The sequence below is a fragment of the Rhinolophus sinicus genome, chromosome 16, assembly GCF_057876585.1.
Source record: "Rhinolophus sinicus isolate RSI-liver-muscle chromosome 16, RSI-T2T, whole genome shotgun sequence".
NCBI lineage: Eukaryota > Metazoa > Chordata > Mammalia > Chiroptera > Rhinolophidae > Rhinolophus > Rhinolophus sinicus.
This window is the reverse complement of record NC_142516.1, coordinates 126,426,440-126,447,466: the sequence shown is the minus strand read 5'-3', so window position 1 is coordinate 126,447,466 and position 21,027 is coordinate 126,426,440. Positions and strand designations below refer to the sequence as shown.

General features: G+C 34.1%; 1 protein-coding gene across 1 annotated transcript in view; it reads left to right on the top strand.

Moving 5' to 3' along the window:
* Positions 1 to 433: 433 nt before the first annotated feature.
* The window catches only part of TEX15 (testis expressed 15, meiosis and synapsis associated), a 38,024-nt gene continuing 17,430 nt past the window's right edge, over positions 434 to 21,027 (top strand). Inside the window, exons 1-5 of the mRNA XM_019750498.3 lie at positions 434 to 572; positions 8,001 to 8,166; positions 16,237 to 16,474; positions 18,620 to 18,766; positions 19,583 to 19,742. Of these exons, the coding sequence (XP_019606057.3) occupies positions 434 to 572; positions 8,001 to 8,166; positions 16,237 to 16,474; positions 18,620 to 18,766; positions 19,583 to 19,742 (850 nt within the window). The remainder of the gene's footprint in view (positions 573 to 8,000; positions 8,167 to 16,236; positions 16,475 to 18,619; positions 18,767 to 19,582; positions 19,743 to 21,027) is intronic.

Here is a 21,027-nt window from a genome sequence, read left to right as displayed (position 1 = left end):
AAGCCAAAGATTCTGATTTAGAGAACATCATATATTCACAAAAGTGTTTAGGGAAAATACTTTTAAAAATAGAGTATTTGGCAAGAATTTTACCAAATGTTAGTACAATAGAAATTGATGTTTGGAAGTTATTAAGCTTTTCAAGAACATGGAAGATTTTTGTTACCCAATTACAAGTACATGAATTATAAGGAAAAAGCCTGTTAGATACTACAAAATAAATATTTTTTAATATTATTGAATAGCCAAAGTTGTTAATTCATATTCTTTTTTCGGTAGCCTGGCAAATTGAGATTCAAACCTGTTGCAAGTGTGAGCAAGAATATATTTAGTTCTGTGTAAGAATTTTTAAATGATTTTACTGCCATTGCCTCTTCTGTACTTACTAACTTTTTGCTTAATAACTTTGGGTTGATTTTAGGCCACCAATAAAATGGAAATGAAAGAGATTGCTAAACAGAAGACACTCTGGAAAATGTACTCAACCAGTGAACCTTTATTAGTTACTGGTATACAAGTCAATCCTTTGAAGAAATTCACCATTCCCAAGATCAGGAGGACAGCTGGGAAAGGTAGTATTTCAATGGAAGATGGGGTTATTTCATAACTATTACTGCGTTTCTCTGGTTTTTAGTTTATATTCTATTTTGACTATGTAAAATTAGGTTAAGTCAGTTCTTTAATTCCTTAAATGCACCTGTGCTTTAGTTCCACACAAAATGGAGTAGACACGTTTTCTATCTCTCCCATTAAATATACCTAAAAAGTCTGAACATCATATATAAAACAAACATAAAACTTTGAAAGTTGGAGAGAAGAAGACTGACCAGCTACAGACCCTGGGACTCAAGAAATAATACAACAGTAAGTTCTCTGGATTTTCTTTTTGTTTCTTCTGTCTCAGATTGATTACCCACAACTCAGGAATACCAATTGGCACAGACACAAAAAGCCGCCAGAAAAGCCTGGCATCTCTTACCAAGAACTGGGAAAGGGACATCCTAGAAAGACAGAAGCCTCTTTGACAATAAACACCCTATTCCTGCAAAACATTAGGGGGAAAAAGAAAACATAGCCCCTACACCTTTGTCAACAAAGGCCAAGTGGAGGCCTAGACCCATGACTCTCCCCTTTATGGCAGTAACAAGTTCCTCTCCCTGCCATCCCCCGCCTCTACAGAGTCAGTGGATTTCCACCCCTGCCCGGTGATGGTGAGTTGCCCCTTCTGTGAGTAGAGTCATTGAAGACCAAGTGGAGAGCATAGACTTCTGTCACACCCACCAGTAACAATGCACCCATCCCTCTCCCATGGTGTCAGTGGAGGCTGAGTAAGAACGTAGACTTCCACCCCTTTCTCAGTGGAAGACATCCCTCCGCCCCCCAGAGTATCAGTGGAGACCCTGTGGAAAGCCAGGACTTCATCCCTGCCTGATAGTGAAGAATCTGCACCCCACCTTTCCTTACTGGCACACTTTCACCTGCCAGCTCAGTTTTAGTAAGCTTGTTAAAACACAAGATTAAATGTGATCCAGAGTCTCTTAATACCCCAAATGACCAAGATATAATACAATTACTTATCTTACCACCACCCAGGAAAATCTCAAATGAGAAAAGATAATCAACAGATGTCAACACCATGTTGAAACAGATGTTGGAATTATCTGACAAAGCTTTTAAAGCAGCCATCATAATGATGTTTCACCAAGCAATTTAAACAATCTTGAAACAAATGGAAAAATAGAAAATTTCAGCAAAGAAATGGAAAATGTAATAATGAACCAAACAGAAGTTTTGGAACTGAAAAATGTAATAATTGAAATAAAAACTCATTTGGATGAGTTCCAGAGAAGAATTGAGAAAACACTGGAAATAATCAGTGAATTTAAAGATATAATAATAGAAATTACCCAGCCTGAACTATACAGAGAAAACAGAAAAAATTAGCAGAGCCTTAGGGATCAGTGGAACAATAATAAAAAATCTATCGTTTTTGTCCTTGGAGTCCCAGAAGTAAAAGAGTATAGAGCTAAAAAAGTATTTGAAGAAATATTGGCTGAAAATGTCCCAAATTTGGCAAAAGGCATAAACCTACCCATTCAAAAGTCTGACTAAACCCTAAACAGGATAAACACAAAGAAATATATGCCAAGGGACATCATGATCAAATTTCTGAAAACTAAGGACAGAAATAATCTTGAAACTAGAGAGAAACCACATATTATCTATAGGAGAAAAATTGTTTGACTGACAGTAGATGTCTCATTAGAAACTATGGAGCCCGGAAGAAGTGGCACAACATTTTCAAATTCAGAAAGAAAAGAACTGTCAACCCAGAGTTCTGTCCCCAGCAAAAAGTATCCTTCCAGAGTAGAAGTGAAATAGACATTCTCAGGTGAAGTAAAACTTAAGGATTTTTTTTATCAGCAGATCCACCCTAAAATAATTGCTAAAAGTTCTCCAAACAGAAAATGACAAAAGAAAGAAGCTGGGAACATTAAGAACGAAGGAAGAACAATAGAAAGAGTAAAAATATCGAGAAATATAGTAGACTGCCCTTCTCTTGAGGTTTCTACTTATGTTTGACAGTTGGAGCAAAAATTATAACATTCTGTGAATGATTCCCAGTGTATATAGAGGAAGTATTTAAGACAATTATAAAGCAAGATGTTACCATTGGAGGGAACTGGGTAAATGAGCTATAGGATCTTTCCGTATTATATATTACAACTTCATGTGAGTCTAGTTATTTCAGAATTAAAACTTTTATAAACCACTGTAGATAAATCAAAACAGAATTTTTTAAAATGTTCAAGTAATGCATAGGAATGCAGGAAAAATGAAATAGAGAATTGAACAACTGAGGGAAAAATAAACAGTTAAATAGTAGGCTTAAGCCCTAGGATATCAATTATATTAAATATAAATGATCTAAATAAACTAAAAGACAGAGGTAGACACAATAGATAAAAAACATAACCTAACTATATATTGTCAATAAATTCATTTCAGATAATAGTGATACAGGTTGGCTGAAAATAAGCATATGGAGGAAGGCTATGCAAACAATCAAAATAAAGTAGAAGAGGCTGTATTAATATCAGATAAAGTAGACTTGAAAGAAAATTATCAAGAACAAAGGCAGATATTGCATAATGATGAAAAGGTCGATCCACCAATAGCAATCCTAAATGTGTGTTCGCCAAACAACAGAGCTTCTAAATACATGAAGCAAAATTGATAAAAGGAGAAATGGGCAAATCCAGAATTATAGAGACTTTAGCATACCTCTCTCAACAATTGATAGAACTACTAAGACAGAAAATCAGCAAAGATATAGAAGAACTATATGCTGTCAACCAATAGGATCTAGTTGTCATTTATACATTTCTCTACCAACAACGGCAAAATAGACATCCTTTTTAAGCTCCCATTTGACACAACAATATTTTGGGACGTGAAACACATTTCAAAATATCTAAAGGAATTGAAGTTACTGAATGTGTTCTCTGACCACATGCAAACTAGAAATTAGTAATAGAAAGTAATAAATAATTTTCCAAACACATGGAAAGTAAACAATATATTTCTAAATATTCATAAGATTTCAAAGGAAATAAAAAATAACATTGAACTGAATAAAAATGAAGATGCAACATATCAAAATTTGAGGGACACAGCTAAAGCCATTGTTAACAAATATACGAGATCCAACAATTAAGTTCACAAACACATCCTAGAAAAAGTGCTATATACCTCATTGCTGAATATCACTATGGTCACCTTCAAAGTACTCACCTTGGGAAGCTATGCACCAATGCCAGTGCCTAGTTCACCCTTCAAAGGAATTTTGGAACTCTTTTTCTGGAATGGCCATCAGAGCTGTCATCGTATTACCCTTTATGTCCTGAATGTCATCAAAATGTCTTCCTTTCAATATTTCCTTCCTCTTTGGATAAAGAAAGAAGTCATTGGGGGCCAGGTCAGGTGGGTAGGGAAGGTGTTCCAATATAGTTATTTGTTTACTGGCTAAAAACTCCCTCACAGACAGTGCCATGTGAGCTGGTGCATTGTTGTGATGCAAGAGCCATGAATTGTTGGCAAAAAGTTCAGGTCGTTTTCATCTAACTTTTTCACGCAGCCTTTTCAGCACTTCCAAATAGTAAACTTGGTTAACTGTCCATTTGGTACAAATTCATAATGAGTAATCCCTCTGATCTCAAAAAAGGTTAGCAACATTGTTCTGACTCTTGATTTGGACTGACGGAACTTTTTTGGTCGTAGAGAATTGACTGACTTCCATTGTGCACTTTCGTGCTTTGTTTCAGGGTCGTACTGGTACACCCATGTTTCATCATCAGTGATAACACAGCCCAAAACATCATCTTGCCTCTCCAAAAAGTCTTGGCAAACTTCAACTCTCCTTTGCTTTTGTTCATTGGTGGGCTCCTTCGGGATCATTTCTGTATACACCTCTCATGCCAAGATTTTCAGTTAAGATTTTCCTAACTTTTTCTCTGTTGATGTTTACTTGATCTGCTATGCTTCTCACAGTCAACCAACGATTTTGGCGCACAGGTCAATGAATTTTTGCAACATTTTCGTCAGTTCTGCTCGTTACTGGCCACCCTGACCTCTCTTCGTCAGTGACGCGTTCTCTCCTCTCAGAAAAACCATTCATCCATTTGTAAACTGCCATTTTCTTATGACATTATCCCCATAAACTTGGACTAACATATCCCTGATTTTACTTCCACTCTTGCCAACTTTAACAAGAAATTTAATGTTTGTTCGTTGCTCTAATTCAAGCTCAGACATTGTCGCGATGGCACACAAAAACACGTAGCAACAATAATGAACACCACTGAGCAAGGCACCGCCACGTGTCGACATGAACACAGCTGTGAGACACTGATATACAAGGTTATAAAACCTTACCGAGCTGTTTGTACAGTGCTGCCAGTGTAAGCACATGGTGGCAAGTTCGCAAACTTAATTTTCAGACCTTGTAGAGTACTAAATACTTACATTCGAGAATAGGAAGGGATTTTAAATCAGTAATATAAGCTTCCACTTTAAATTAGAAAAAGAATAACATGATAAACCCAAAACAAGCAGAAGAAAGGAAAATCAATAAATGAAACAGCTAGTGGATTGAAAAGATCAAAAAAAATCAACAAACCTTTAGCAAAACTGACAAAAATGATACAAGCCTCAAATTACTACCATCAGGAATGAAATGGGATATCGTTATCAAGTCTATCAGCACCATTTTTCCCACATTTGCTCACTTCATGTCTCTGTCACATTTTGGTAATTCTTGCAATATTTCAAAATTTTTATTATATTTGTTATGGTCATCAGCGATCTTTAATGTTGTTAGTATAATCATTTTGGGGTGCCACAAACAGCACCTGTTTAATTAAGATGGTGAGCTTAGTCAATGAATGTTGTGTGTGTTGTGACTGCTCCACCAGCTGGTGGTTCCCCTCATCTCTCTTCCTCTTCTCAGGCCTTCCTTTTCACTGAGACACAATATGGCCTCTAAGTGTTCAAATGCAAGGAAGAGTTGCATGCCTCTCACTTTAAATCAAAAGCTAGAAAACATCAAGCTTAGTATGGAAGACATGTCGAAAGCCGAGATAGGCCACAAGCTAGGCCTCTTGCACTAAACCGTGAGCCAAGTTTTGAATACAAATGAGAAATTCTTGGAGGAAATTAAAAGTGCTACTCCAGTGAACACCCAAATGAAAAGAAAGTGAAACAGCCTTATTGATGATGTGGAGAAAGTTTGGGTGGTCTGGATTGAAAATCAAACAAGCCATAACATTGCATTGAGCCAAAGCCTAAACCAGAGCAAGGTCCTAACTCTTCAATTCTGTGAAGGCTGAGAGCGACAAGAAAGCTGCAGAAGAAAAATTTGAAGCTAGCAGAGGTTGGTTCATGAGGTTTAAAGAAATAAAATGTCTCCATAACATGAAAGTACAAGGTGAAGCAGCAAGTTATCCAGAAGATGTAGCTAAGGTTAATGAAGGTGGCTACACTGAACAACAGATTTTCATTGTAGATGAAACAACCTTAGATTGGAAAACAATACCATCTAGGGCTGTCATATGTAGCAAGAACTCAATGCCTGGCTTCAAAGCTTCAAAGGACAGGCTGACTCTCTTGTTAGGGGCTAATGCAGCTGGCTTTAAGTTCCAGCCAATGCTCATTTACCATTCCAGAAACCCTAGGGCCCTTAAGAATTATGCTAAATCTACTTGGCCTATGCTCTATAAATAAAACAAAGCCTGAATGACAGCGCATGTTTATAATATGGTTTACTGAATATTTTAAGCCCACAGTTGAGACCTACTGCTCAGGAAAAAAGATTTTCAAAATATTACTGCTCATTGACAATGCACCTGGTCACACAAGAGCTCTAATGGAGATGTATGAGATTCTTTTCATGCCTGCTAACCCAACATCCATAGATTGAAAAACTTCTGGAAAGGATTTGTTATTCTAGATGCCACTAATAACATTCATAATTCATAAGAAGAGATCAAAATATTAACATTAACAGGAGTTTGGAAGAAATTGGTTCCAACCCTCATGGATGACTTTGAGGAGTTTAAGACTTCAGTAGAGTAAGTAACTGCGGATGTGATGGAAATAGCAAGAAAACTAGAATTAGAAATGGAACCTGAAGATATTTCTGCAAGACATTGCTGCAATCTCAGAATAAAACTTTAATAGATGAGTTGTTGCTTCTTATGAATGAGCAAAGAAAGTGATTTTTTGAGATGGCATCTACTCCTGGTGCAGAGTGTTGAAATGACAACAAAGGATTTAGAATATTACGTAAACTTAGTTGATAAAGCAGCAGCAGGGTTTGAGAGAATTGACTCCAATTTTGAAAGAAGTTCTGTGGGTAACTTGCTATCAAAAGCATCACATGCTATAGAGAAATCCTTTGGGAAAGGTAGAGTCAAATCAATGCAGCAAACTTCATTGTTGTCTCGTTTTAAGAAATTGCCACAGCCACCCAACCTTCCGCAATCACCGCCCTGACCAGCCAGCAGCCACCAGCAACCCTCCACCAGCAAAAAGATTTTCACTTGCTTAAGGCTCATAATGGTTAGAATTTTTTAGCAGCAAAGTATTTTTAATTAAGGTATGTACATTTGTTTTTTTAAGACATAATGCTGTTGCACACTTAATAGACTACAGTATAGTATAAACATAATTTTTGTATGCACTGGGAAACAAAAATTTATGTGACTCACTTTATTATGACATTCTGTTTATTGCAATGATCTAGCAACATCTCCGAGGTATGTCTATATTCACTAATTCAGTGTTGGTGGCAACTTAAATAGACTGTAACTACCACAGATAATCGGAATCAGCTGTATCTATTCCATGCTTCCCTGAGTCCTCTTCCTTAAGGGTTTTGATCCTTTTTTGCGTCAATTTAACATAGCAATGCTTAAAACATTGATCATTTTCTTGAGAAAGTCTGTTACCTGTTATTCATGCCACTATGTCAGTCAGCATTTTACAAAGATGTTCTGATTATTTTTGCAAGTCAAAATAACAAATTAGTTTGCTAATACATAAATTGTCTTATTTTGGAGAAATGTAAGAAATATTCATGTGCTAACAGTAGCTACCAGATATGAGTGTAACAATGCATGTTGTAGAGTCAGTGTACATCTTAAGTTGAAAATGAGTTACCTGAATTCTAGTACTATCTAGTATATCTGTGTCAACTTTCAGGGACTCCAGTAGGTATGTGGAGAAAAACAAGGTTCATATTTTCATTTACATTAGGTATAGGAAGTCTTTATTACTGTTGGAAAACCTTAAATATACGTTGTTGTCTCCAGATGTTAATGAAAATTTCAAGTACTTGGTTTTTTGTGTCTTATGTCAGATACACAGTTGTCATTATACAGAGATGTACAGTGATGTTATTTTAAACACAAATAACCACTTGCCCTTTTCTTTATCTTTAGTTTATTTGTCATCTTGTCACACCAATACTAGAGAGTATAGTTTCATACACGATATTCTTAACCAGTGCCGGCTTGATGTAAGCTGTGAGCTGCAGTCATCATGGCAGTTTGGAGATACAAAACTGGTTCACAATGAGGGTCTGGAAAAAAATTTTACTTCTAAGAGGTAAGTTAATATGATCTAAAGGAGTTTGAGATTTTGTTTTGTTTGTTTTTACTCTGAAGTCTTACATGAATTTGTTATTTATACTGTTTGCAATTTGATAAGTATTACTAAGAAAATAAGTACAGAGATTGCTTATTCATTATTTTGTTGCCTTCTCATAGCCTTTTGTAATAGTGAAATGCTGTGAGATTTGATTAGTTTTATACATTAATGTAGCCAGATTTCAAACATTCCTAATTTTTTAATCTTTATAAAATTTTCAGAAGCAATACATCAGTACATTTATTAAGCAGCCATTTTGTAGATCCCTTGTGCCTCCTACAATACAAAACAGCAATTAAAGTATGTAGAAGGTAACTTTTTTCCTTCACTCAGCCTCTCAGAGACTGAGTTGATGTTTTCAGTTGGCAGGATTGTAGCTGGCTATTTTCAGCTATTCCACTAGAAGCACTATTTCTAACACTTAATTTTTTAAAAATACCCCTTCTGCTTTTGGGGAAGGCACATTCCATTGTGTTATTTTGATAAGAAAGAATAAGAGCATATGCAAAGTTTTTATAGTAAATATTTTGTATTTATAGGTATAGATCTTGTGTGAACAAAATTTAGTATAGCGTTTTCATTATCTGAACTTGCCTTCACTAATTTATATTTATCTTAAAAGCTGATGGACCCACACTTAGAACTCATTTTGGAATGTTTTGATTCCTTTTTTTGTTATTGTTTTAGAATCATTTCCTCTTGACTCACACATGGCTACCCCACTCAGTGTTATTTTGGGAGAATTGGTGGGAATGATAGAATTAGTTGATGGCATATTCTATTATTTAAAAACTAGTTTTGAGCAAAAGTAGAATGGACTGGATATATTCTGCTCTTTCCAGACTGAAATAACAGTTTGATCAAAATGAATTCCTGGCATTGTTTTTTGATTTTGGTTTCTTTAGGCATTAAAAATTTTTGTCCTTTTTCATAATGCCTCCCTGCTGCTGCATAACACTTAATTTTCAACCAATTATTTCTCCTTGTTAATGGTTATAGAAAAGTTAAAATAACTGTCCAACAATACAAACCATGTTAGAACTTTCTAAATAACTAACAAGTGTAGGATACGTTGGTTTCTTAGGTATTTGCCCAATTAGACAAATTCACTTTTTCCCCATAATACTTTATACTGGTTTTATAAGACTAACCACAATGCGTTGGTTTTGTTTGATTCTCCTACTACATTGTTTTATCTTGTTTTTATGTCCATAGTATGGAAACTGAGTCTGGCAACACAGTGGGCACTTTATTACTTAAATTTAACTTTAAATTAAATTTTTATTTAACCTAATTTTGTGTGTTTAAAAATCAGTGATGGTAGGAAATACCCTTAAGTATCCTTAAGGCACAGGTAGAGAGGGAAAATAAATAAGAACGGTTAGCAGAATAGTAGAGTAATAGAATAAAAAGAAAAAGCATTAATAATATTGATTGCCTCTGGCTTGTCTTTTTATCACTCCCCTTAGAGAGTTTATAAATCTGTGGTCTCAGCAAAAGCAAGTAGGTCCCAAAAAATACCAATCTCTACTTATCTACATTCCATCTACCACTTTCTAAGTGTGAAAGCAGCAAAAACACATTAATATAAACATCTATGTATTTGATCATTCATTAAACATTTGAGTGCCTACCATGTCAGATATTACAGTTGACCCTTGAACAACGTGAGGGTTGGGGGGGGTAACGTGGGGGTTAGGGGTGCCCTAACCCCCAGGATTTTCAACCTGTGCAGTCAAAAATCCACATACAACTACAGTTGGCTCTCTGCATATGCACATTCCCAACCCTGGGTTGAAAATACTGTATTTGACACCCTCAGAGAAAAATGTTTTCTCCTCAGCTTTAAAGAGTTTACATTCTAGTGGAGAAGACATTCAGCTAAATATAAAATACAATGTTATAATAAAGATAGAGGGATTGATTATTTTTCCTAAGAGTCCTGAGATATGTGTTGAAGAAACTTGATCTGGTCTTAATGGGTAAAAGAGAAACTGATTTCTTAAGTTCATTACCTTACTTGATCCTTTTTTATTTTAAGATAACTTACTTTTAAGCACTTTAAATTTGTGTAAAAGGATATCATTTTAAAGATTGTCAGATACTTTGGTTGAATTTGAACTTGCAATCTCAATTTACATTCCTCTCCAGATGAGTACTCAGAGCCATCCATGGTTAATGTCATCCACTTTGATTGGTTCGAAGGGTGGGCAGAACTAAATTAGTTTGGGCCAATGACACACTGAGGATGGATTTGCTTGGGGGGGTCTCTGAGGAAGAGAAGCCAATCTGACGTGAACAAGGAAGCATGTTGCTTAAGCTGCTGATAGCACTCTTGGGATAATAAGTAGAGACTAGTGTTTGGTTACCCTGAAGCTAAGGATAGCAGCACAAAGAGATGGAAAAACCTGGATCCTTGATGACATCTGGAGCCATGGCATTGATCAACCCTGATAGTCTGCTTGATTTCCGAATTTCTTGTTATAAGAAGTTATTTTTAAGCCAGTTTGAATAGATTTCTGTATTTGAAGTCAGTAGTATTCCAACTGCTGTTGAATTTGGTACTGGGAAAGGGGTACTTATATAAGAGGTTCTAAAATACAGATTTAACCTGGAAAGATGGAAATAAGGACTCCCACTGTTGCCAGATGGGAAGTTGGTGATTATACCTTAGGGCATAGACCATGTGCTTTATGAGGCTCTAATTTGGGGCAAAATTTTATGAAAAAGTCAGGATATTGAAGTGCCTTGACCATTTTCTGCTTAAATCCAAGAGACCTTGAAAATTCAGAATTAGTAAGAAAGACCCTTTCAGTTTAAGGCCTAGTTTCACAGATCCAGCTTTGCAAGATTAGCTTGAAGTAAAGAATTCACCTTTTCCGAAGTTAATGTGAATATGGGTTTAAAAGGAAAGAAGGCTAAAGGGAAATACGTATTCCACACAACACAAATATATTGCCTTCTACGTTTCCCACATACCTCTTTTTAAGCGTTTTCCACCTGGTAAATGGAACTCCTCACGTTTCTACAGTAAAGATATATTTTAAATACAATCTGAGGGAAGAAACTGGTAGTATCAAATTGCAATAAGTCAATTCCAAATTCAGGGCTTTGGGGGATGGAAAGTTTTCAGAGTCTTGTTGCTAGGAGATGGATATTCCTAATTGGAACCATTGTCTAAACAAGATCTTGTTATGGTTACTAGCCTTTGGAATTCTGAAGGCAAAGAATCCTAGCAACTACTTTTTAGAAGGATATATTTTCTGCTAAGGGCCAGTTAACACTGACCATTTTTGTAGCATTCTTCACTTTTCTGGATTTAATTGTAGTTATCCTGTTTTTATTCCACCAATGTATTTTGGGTATAAATAACTTAAATTTTATAGCCATATATTGCTTAAATGGATGTTACTATATGTATCTATGTCCATACCTGTTGGAAATTAAGGCACATTACATCATGGATCTGAAGTTGGATGCAATAACTGGATGGGACTTTGGGTTATTCCCTTTTGTGAAGTGGATTGAAGGTGTTTGGTGTGAGCATGAGCATTTTTGAAAGTATATGTGTTAGAAGAGTACGTATAAAGGGTCCCCAAATGAGTAGACGATAGTCTCCCTAATAATTCTAAATCATCTTATTACATAATTAGTCTAAGCTGTCCTTTGCCCCATTCCCCTTGCCTTTATTGGTTTACTGATGTACAAGCCTAGTCAATAAGTTAATTCAAAGTTTCAGCATATATTGAGGAATGCAAGCAGTCTTTTGTTGGTTTTGCCCTGCAGTTGTTAACTGATTAACCTCTTTATTGTAATTTAATTTAGGACATCTCAGAATTTTCTCATTTTTTCAGTTCAGCAGAATACAATGTGAGACTTGCTTGGAAATCCTGATAGGTCAAGTCATTGTCCCTATTGGTGGCTGTGAGCAAGGAATCCAGTATGCCGAGTTGCTGCTGGCAGCACTCTTAGTGGCCATGAGAGAAGCCATGACATAGAGAAAGCTAAAGCTGTGGACAGCGGTGTCCAGTCAAGGACAAAACACTTGACTTCCTGATATTGTTGAGGGGTTACATTCACAATCTGCCTGTGGCAAACGGCATAGTGCTCCCCCAAAGTTACTCACACCCTGATTTCCAGACCTGCGAATATATTATTTACATAACAAAAAGAACTTTGCAGATGTGATTGAGGTTAAGGACCTTGAGATAAATGGGTGTTTATCCTCAGTTATTTCAGTGAGCCCTGTTAAATTATATGAGCTCTTAAAAATGTAAGCGGGAGACAGAAGAGTGGATCAGAGAGAAGAGACAGAATAAGAGAAGTATGAGAGAGGGGCTTAGCCTGCCTTTGCTGGCTTTAACGATGGAAGAAATGTGTTAGGAGCCAAGGAAAGCGGGTAACTTCTAGAACTTGGGAATAGCTTTCAAGTAACAGCCAGCAAGGAAACTGGACGTCAGTCTTCTAACGCTTAAGTAATGGAATTCTGCCAACAAGGAGAGATTCTCTCCTAGAGCCTAGGAAAGGAACCATATTGTTGTTATGGTGAGAACGTTAAAGCTCTATTCTCATAGCAACTTTTAAGTATAGAATATAGTATTAACTATAGTCACCATGCTGTATGTTAGATCCTCAGAACTTATTTATCTTATAACTGAAACTTTGTACCTTGACCGACATCTTTTCATTGCCCCCACTCTAGGCACTGGCAGCCACCATTCTGCTGTCTGTTTCTGTGATGTTTTTAGATTCCACATATCAGTGAGATCATAATGGTATTTGTCTTTTTTTTTTTTTTTTTTTTTTCTGACTTCATTTAGCGTAATGCTCACTTTCCGAGCAAGGGGAAATCTTTCTACCTGTGGAATTCCCTCTTGGCACTGAGCAGTGCTGGCTTGGGTGGGATGCTACAGGCAAATTGAAACTGTTTGTCCTCTTTTTGTGGAGTTATTCTCACATTTTTGCTGTGTTGCTGAAGTTTTTTAAGTGGACTCCAGAGCTCTCCCAGAGCTGTTTCTGCTCATGGACAGCTGCCTGATTATTGAGCTCTGTTGGGGCCAGAGACTAGGGTCTTCTACTCTACCATCTTTGTAATGTCACTAACGTTGAATCAAAATTTTCTTTCTTATTTAAACTTGGTTAAATCCCAACTTCTCTTAGCTGTCTATGCTTCATTTCATAAATTTCACATTCTACTAGCTCGACAGTGATCACTTATCACCAGCAGTTTGATGAATTTGAAAACAGTTAAGTTCCCTTTCAAGCTCTCTAAAGCAAATTACTTCATTTTTCTTTAACTTTTCCTAGAAAACATACTTAATACTTTCATTCTCTCCTCTAGGCTCCCTCAGTGGCCACATAACCAACCAGTAGCAGTAGCTAAATAGCATTTTTTGTTTCCAGTTAAACTTGGAGTTAATGATACTTATAGTTTTTATTTACTCAAAAACAAATTTCCATTTAACCTACTATATACAAGTTATCTTGGAACCTATTCTGTGTAATGTAATTAACTCTGACATAGGCATTCTATTTGAGACACTTATACCTTGTACTCTGTTGTAGTTGGTTTCAGTAGATAGACATGGTAGCACAGTTAATTATAAGTTCATAGTCTTCCAAAAGATACCTAAGATTCTAATTCTCTTTCTACTACTCATTCGTTGTGCTGTGTTAACTTATATATAAGGTTTTTTCATTAAACATTTGGTTAATGTTTAATGAAAAAATGGTTTAAAAATAATGACCAATGCACAACCAAGAGTATATCTACAAAACTAACACTTGAATGCTGGGTTGATTTTGAACTTTCAGCTTCAGAGCTTAAAGTATGTGTAAGGTTCGGGTGCTGACAAATTGTGACACATATTCTTCATTAGTATTGCTGCATACAAACATGAGAAAATATTTCTGAAAATCATTCTTAACTCTTATGTAGTTTTTATATTTAAGATAATATAAACATCCTGTTAGCATAGAATCTGATGGGTATTAATGTCTCTCAGTAATAGAGCACTTTGTATGTAGAAAGTGTTCATATTCTTACCTGATTACATGTTACTATACACACACAAGACTATTAAGATTCATTTTACCTATTGTCTCTGGAAAGGAAGTCTTGAGACTCAGAGCTTCTGTCATTTAACAAGCTAACATAGATCCTAGTGTCTGAATAACTTCAAAAACTTGACCTCTTACAACAGTTTTTAGATCTAGAAATAGTTCTAAAGGCTAATTTTTTATTGGTCATTTTTATTATCTAAATTACGTTTAGTCCTAAATTTTTTTCAAATGTAATTCTGAAAACATACATTGGAAACTACAAAGTATTTATTATTATAGATTATTACCAATACAAACTCCAGAGAATATTTTCTACTTTGAGTTATGTAGGTTATTGGAACACTGGGTCAGATCTTGAATGTCATGTTTTTTCATTCTACACAATCCCTTAAGAGGATATAATGTTTAGCCAGTAAGATGACTAGGTAACACAAAGAATTATTTGGCCCAAAATGTCAGTGGTGCACTATTGAGAAACCCTGCTCTAGGGTTTGCATTATACACCTTTAGTTTATGACAGTGTACCTTCATATAATGTTACATTCATGTGTATTGTAAGACCTTACAACAATGTATTTCAATTTCCTCCCTCCCTCCCATCTTTTCTGCTATTGTTGTTCATGTTTCCATGTGGGAAAACATTAACTTTCTGAGCAAATACCTGTCTCTTTCCAGTCACTCATAGTACGTATTGCTCAGAAATTTATTGTTTTTCCAGATTCTAAGAAAAATTGAGAAATTGGGAAAACAAAGAAGTATTATAATACCTCTGTGAAAATTAAATCTTAACCATCAACATAGAGATCTTAGTGGTTCACAGAATCTACTGATGTCAAGTTGAAAGCAATAGCAGGAAATGATGACATGTGAAGTTGAAAGTTAAGGTTGATATTTCCAGGAACTGAGAGAGAAATGGTCGTGATCTAATCAGTTAGTCTTGATTGTACCTGTTGGCCATGTGTTTTGTGGCCCTGTCTACTGTTAATGGTGAGTCATTCAAAATATATATTAATACACTAATGTGTATACTATACTTTATACAAATTCTGTGAGTGTTATTCCAGGAAATAACAAATACTGGTAGCGTGTGGTTTTCAAAAACTATTTTCCTTTTGTGGTATACACATTGCTTTCTAGGTTCTATAGGTTCCCCATTGCTGATAATCACTTGGAATCATATTTCTGTCCCAGTGGTTGAACCTCTGCCACTTGGGGGGGGGGGGGGGGTGCAATGCATGTTTTATATTTTTAAGTGGTTTTTGAATGTAGTCAAGATTTCAAGAGTTTCTATACTTCAGATTATAATCTTTTCTAAGGATGATTTATAATTTTCTCACTACTAAGATAGGAATGTGTAATCAAATTCTCGTTTATTTCTCCCAAATGCTATCTAGATCCCTGAAGAATGGAGAATGTCCCTAATAATTGACCATATACATATGTATGTGTCTCTCTATATATATCTATTTAAGAAATGCATGTCCTTTCCTCCAAAACACAAATAACAACTTGAGTTCTGGAGTAATTTCAACTCTGTCACTTTGCTACTTTGGCAAGTTTTAACTCTGAACATCATAGTCTTCATTTTAAAAATGTGTACAATGAAAACAATAACAATAATAATAATAATAATATAGCAACTCAATTTGGGGGGAGTTGAGAACAAAATGATAAAATGCAAAGGTTAAATCTTAACAGGGTTGGGCATATTAGCAACACTTAGGAAATGTTAGTCCTTATTATCACTGGCCTATACAGGTCATAATTCTGGACAAGTAGTTAAGCTGTCTTCTTAAATTCTTTTCTTAGATGATTTTCAGCCTAACTTGTTTCCATAGGATAGTGGCACCTCTGAATGTTATGAATAAATGTCTTGTTTTCTAACTGCAGTAAGCTGAAATATTGATCTTCTTGAAAATTTTGTTGATGTTCTTATTTAACTACAAGATATTTGTTTTGCTTTAGGTCAGAGATGCGTGAGAGTGGAAGAAATGGCAGAGAACTTGAAGAGCATTTCTGCTTTTTAGCACTTCCTCAGAGTGATGTGACTGAAGTATATCAGAATGGAATAAGTACCAAAGCATCTACATTGAAGATATTAGGAAATCCTCTTCTTGGAATTTATATATTTAGACATGTTGATGTTGCCTTGAATTATGCTCAATCTAGAAGCATTACTGTAGAAAGTATTATAATTTTTAAGGTAGGTAGCATAAAACAAATATTAAATATTATATTTAGTTTGTTTTAAATTGACCTGAACATAGTTATTTCACTATGAATTACTAGTATTTTGTTACATTATGTAAAATAAATAATTATATTTATTACTGTCATCATCATTTGAAATTTTTCCCTATTTCTGATTCTGATTGGGTGTGTAGCACGAAACGAAACTGCAAGTAAGTAAAAGCAGCCTTTATCACCTTTGCCTTCCCAATGAAGATATTCTTCTGTCCTAATTGACCCTCTTTCTTTTGTTCGGACCATAATTAATACCAGAGTGTTTTAAGTGTCCTTCAAAACATTGGTTATAATTACTCTAGCTTCAGCTAAAGTTGCTAAACTGTTTCTGTTTGCCTTAGTTAGAAGTATTACACAATATTAATTTCTTACTTTTGATGATTTTGCCATGCTTATGTAAGATGTCAACATGAGGGAAAGCTGGGTACAGGTATATGGGACTTGTGAACTGTTTTGCAGCTTGTATTAATTGACATTTCTATCCACAGTGTGTAGGAATGCTTGTTATCTCACACCCTCACTAACTGTATATTATGCTTTTTAAAAAAATCTTTGCCAGTCTAATATGTGCAAGTTTCTCATTGGTTCAATTTCTTTCTTTTTTCATAATTCTGCTGCCTTTAAACATTCTACATATATTTATTGAAAATATTCAGTGAATTGTCTGTAAATATCCTTTGCCAGTTTCTTGTTTTTTGTTTTTTTTTTGGTAATTATTTGTAAGCATCATTGATTCATTAACATTTATCTTGAGAGCTAGGTTGTTCTCTGTGTAATGTTTTATCACTTAATGTTTTCATTTTTTCAAATAAACTTTTTATTTTGCATTATAATAACTTTAAATTTACAGAAAAGTTACAAAGATAGTACAGTACACACACATATATATATATATATATATATATATATATATATATCCAGCTTCCCTTATGTTAACTGTTCACATAACTATGGCACATTTGTCAAAACTAAGAAACTAACATTGTATATGTCAATTATACCTCAATTAAAAATAAAGAGGAATAAAAATTAATAAAATAAAATGAAAACAAATATTGATACAGTACTGTTACTAAACTACAGACTTTATTCAGTTTTTGCCAGTTTTTCCACTGTTTTTTCCTTTCCAGTATCCAAATATATAGGATTCCACATTACATTTAGTATTGTTTTTAATTTTGAATGAATATATTATCATATTTAAAAAATCAGTCATTTTTTAAATATGCTAATATATTCTGATATGCTGATTTTAAATAAAATGTGTACTTGTTCTCATATTAATTCCATTTTCTTCCTCATTGTCTTTTATCACTTAATCATGTTCATATTTTTTTAATTTTATGTTCATTTATTTTTGATGTTCAGAAATTTTTGAATATTTTACAGTGAAGTCTGTTTTGATTTACAGTTTCTTGGCACATGCTTAGAAAAGGATTATCACTTTGAGATGAGATAAAGATTTGCTGATATTTCTACATTACTTTGCTGATATTACATTACTTAAATATATAACTTGCTTGTTATTTTTGTTTATAGATTATGAAAGGAATTTATTTTCAGTTGTTTCACACCATTTATTGAATAATCTGTTTTTGCTTCACTTACTTCGAATGGTACTTTTAGTATTACATTTTTATAGATGCTTGGACTTACCTAGTGGTTTTATTTTCTTCAATTCTTCCCCCTCTCTGCCTTTTATTGTGGTAGGACCATCCTTTTAAAAAGTATTTAATATCTGGAAGTGCAGGTCACCTGTCCTGTTCCATCATTCTCTATATCTGACCCAAAAACTTTTTTTGAAACATTTTTTTTAGAATTGTCAGGGTATTCTTATTTGGTTAGTCTTTTAGATAAGTTTTTAGATTAAACCTCATTTCTACAAATATATTTTCTGAAATTTTTATTGGAATTACTATAGTCTTAGAGTTTAATTTGGAGGAAATTGACATAATTACCATAAGTTATCTCATTCATCTGGAACATGGATTATCTCTCCATTCATATTTCTTTCTTCAAAAAAAAAGAGCTATCTTTACTCTTCTATTCAAGTATGAAAGTTTAAAGTGCTTTGGTGTATTTTTATGGCCTTTTTTGCCTTAAGGTTATCTTTGGAAAAGTGAAGAAAATTCAGCCTTCGGTGGATAAAAACAAAGTTTCTTTGGATCCTTCTCCTAATTTTGATTGCCATATGTCAAGAAGTATACCTTCCCTCAAAGACACCATTGAGCTACAAGCCTACAGATCAGCAGTATGTTAATGTTTTAGTTCATTTGACTATTTGAAAGTCATGTGCTTTACATTGTATGATACAAGACTTAAAACAACTTCCCAGAATATTAAAGGAAAATCTCTTTTAAGTCACTTAATATAATATGACTTTAAATAAATAGTGAAAGATGTTTTAATATTTGTGATCTGAGAATGTTGGTAAAGAAGTTTTCAAGTTGATATTTAATTCTGTTCAAAGTACTGTGACTGCTTTTATGTAGGTGTTCCATAGATTAATTCCTATCTTGCAAAGCACGCCAGCTTTTGTATCAGTCATTATATGTGACACAGTAATTTTCTATTGTATATTGTTGAGTCAGTAAACCTTTTAATCTTCTACAGAAAATTAAATTATATATATAATATATATAATCATATACATGATTAAATGAAGATTAATTTCTAGAGGTATATATATGCTCCCACATGTAAAATGTATTAAGCTATGGTTATTTTCCTAATTAACTTTTCCAACCAAATAAAATATAGTGGTTCACAGCACAGGCAAAACATTGAACTTTTCATGGAAAAATACTTTTTAAATTTAAAAACAGATAGTGTCTGCTTCTGCCAGCCTTGGTAGCCAACCAAGGAAAAAATATGTGGTAGGGAAAAAAATTGTGCAACCTCAAGAAAACTAGGGTTGAAGAAGGCGGGGAGAGGAGGGGATAGTATATGGAAGCAGATGAATAAATAACATCATGCAATTATGTTAGTTTTTTTAAAAATATGGGCTTATTCAAGTCCACTAAAATTAATCAGCATAAAAATGTTCTTTTTCTTCTTTATCTTTCAGGTATACTTCTATGAATACAATATTCTATCAAAGCCAGTCGATAAACCTAGGCAGTGTCTTCCATACGCAATAGTAACAGTAAAATTTATTGGTCAAAAAGTAGATAATGGACACCATGTGACATCTTTGAGAGTCCTCTCAGGATTGCCTAAGAGGACTGGTAAGATAATACAGTATTCTACTTCAGTAGTATTTGAGCTAGTCTTACAACGTCTGAATATTATTTTCTAATACATTATGATTCTGTAAGTAAAATAGTTGTACTTTACCTATTTTCAATTTTCTGTATGTAGAATTATATTGCAGATATTTTTGTGACTTCTTTTGCTCAGTATATTTGTGTGATTCTTTCATTCTGATGTATAACTGTAGTTTCTTCATTTTCATTCACATATGTGCATACACACAGTATTCGATTTTGTGACTATACATTGTTCCTCTGGGACTGTTTGGACACTTTCCAGTTTTATTCATATTCCAGACATTGCCATTTTAAACGTTCATGTAAGTATTGCAGTGCATATATGTGCAAAAGCTTTTCTGTGGCATATATATCTACATCAGGAATGTGCAACACAATTCAAAGATAATGGCAATTTTCAAAAGTGGTTGCATCAGTTTCATAATTACATCCTTGCCAACACATACACTTTTTAAAAAAATGTTTTTCTGCCTGCCTAGTGAGCATAATATATTATCATTATCATCTCTAAAAGAAACTGTGTACCCTTTAAAAGCTATCATATCCATTTCCCCTCACTCCCCCCACCCCTAAGCAATCACTAATCTCCCTTCTGTTTATTATATATATTTGCCTATTCTGGACATTTCGTATAAGTGAAGTCAAATATGTGGGCTTTCATGACTGGTGACTTTCACTTAACTAACAGTGTCTTCAAGGTTCTTGGATGTTGTATCATGTATCAGTACTTCATTCTTTTTTATGGAATAACGTTCCATTGTATAAGTACAAGTACACTATATCTGTCCATCAGTTGATAAGATATTTGGGTTGTTTCTACGTTTTGGCAATTATGATTTGCTTTTATTTTCCAGGTTTTATTTATATATATATATATATATATATATATATATATATATATATATATATATATATATATATATATATATATATATATATATATATATATTATTTGCAGGAATACTTATTTCATTATGCAGCAGGGGTATTGGTTTGCTTTAGCTTCTGGGAAGGATTTTGTGGAAACTTTATCTTTTCTCCCCACTACTTCTCCAACTTGTTCCTCTTTTCTTTCCGTTTTTTGTTCTCCCATGATAGTGGGAAATAAATTAAGATAACAGTAGATAGAGGAAAACGGTTTTGCCTATTAATATATAGATTCTATTATTAAATATCTGAATATAGGAAATTAATATGAGAAATACCTAGTCTACAAGCAACATTTTTTATTCCTATTTAATTT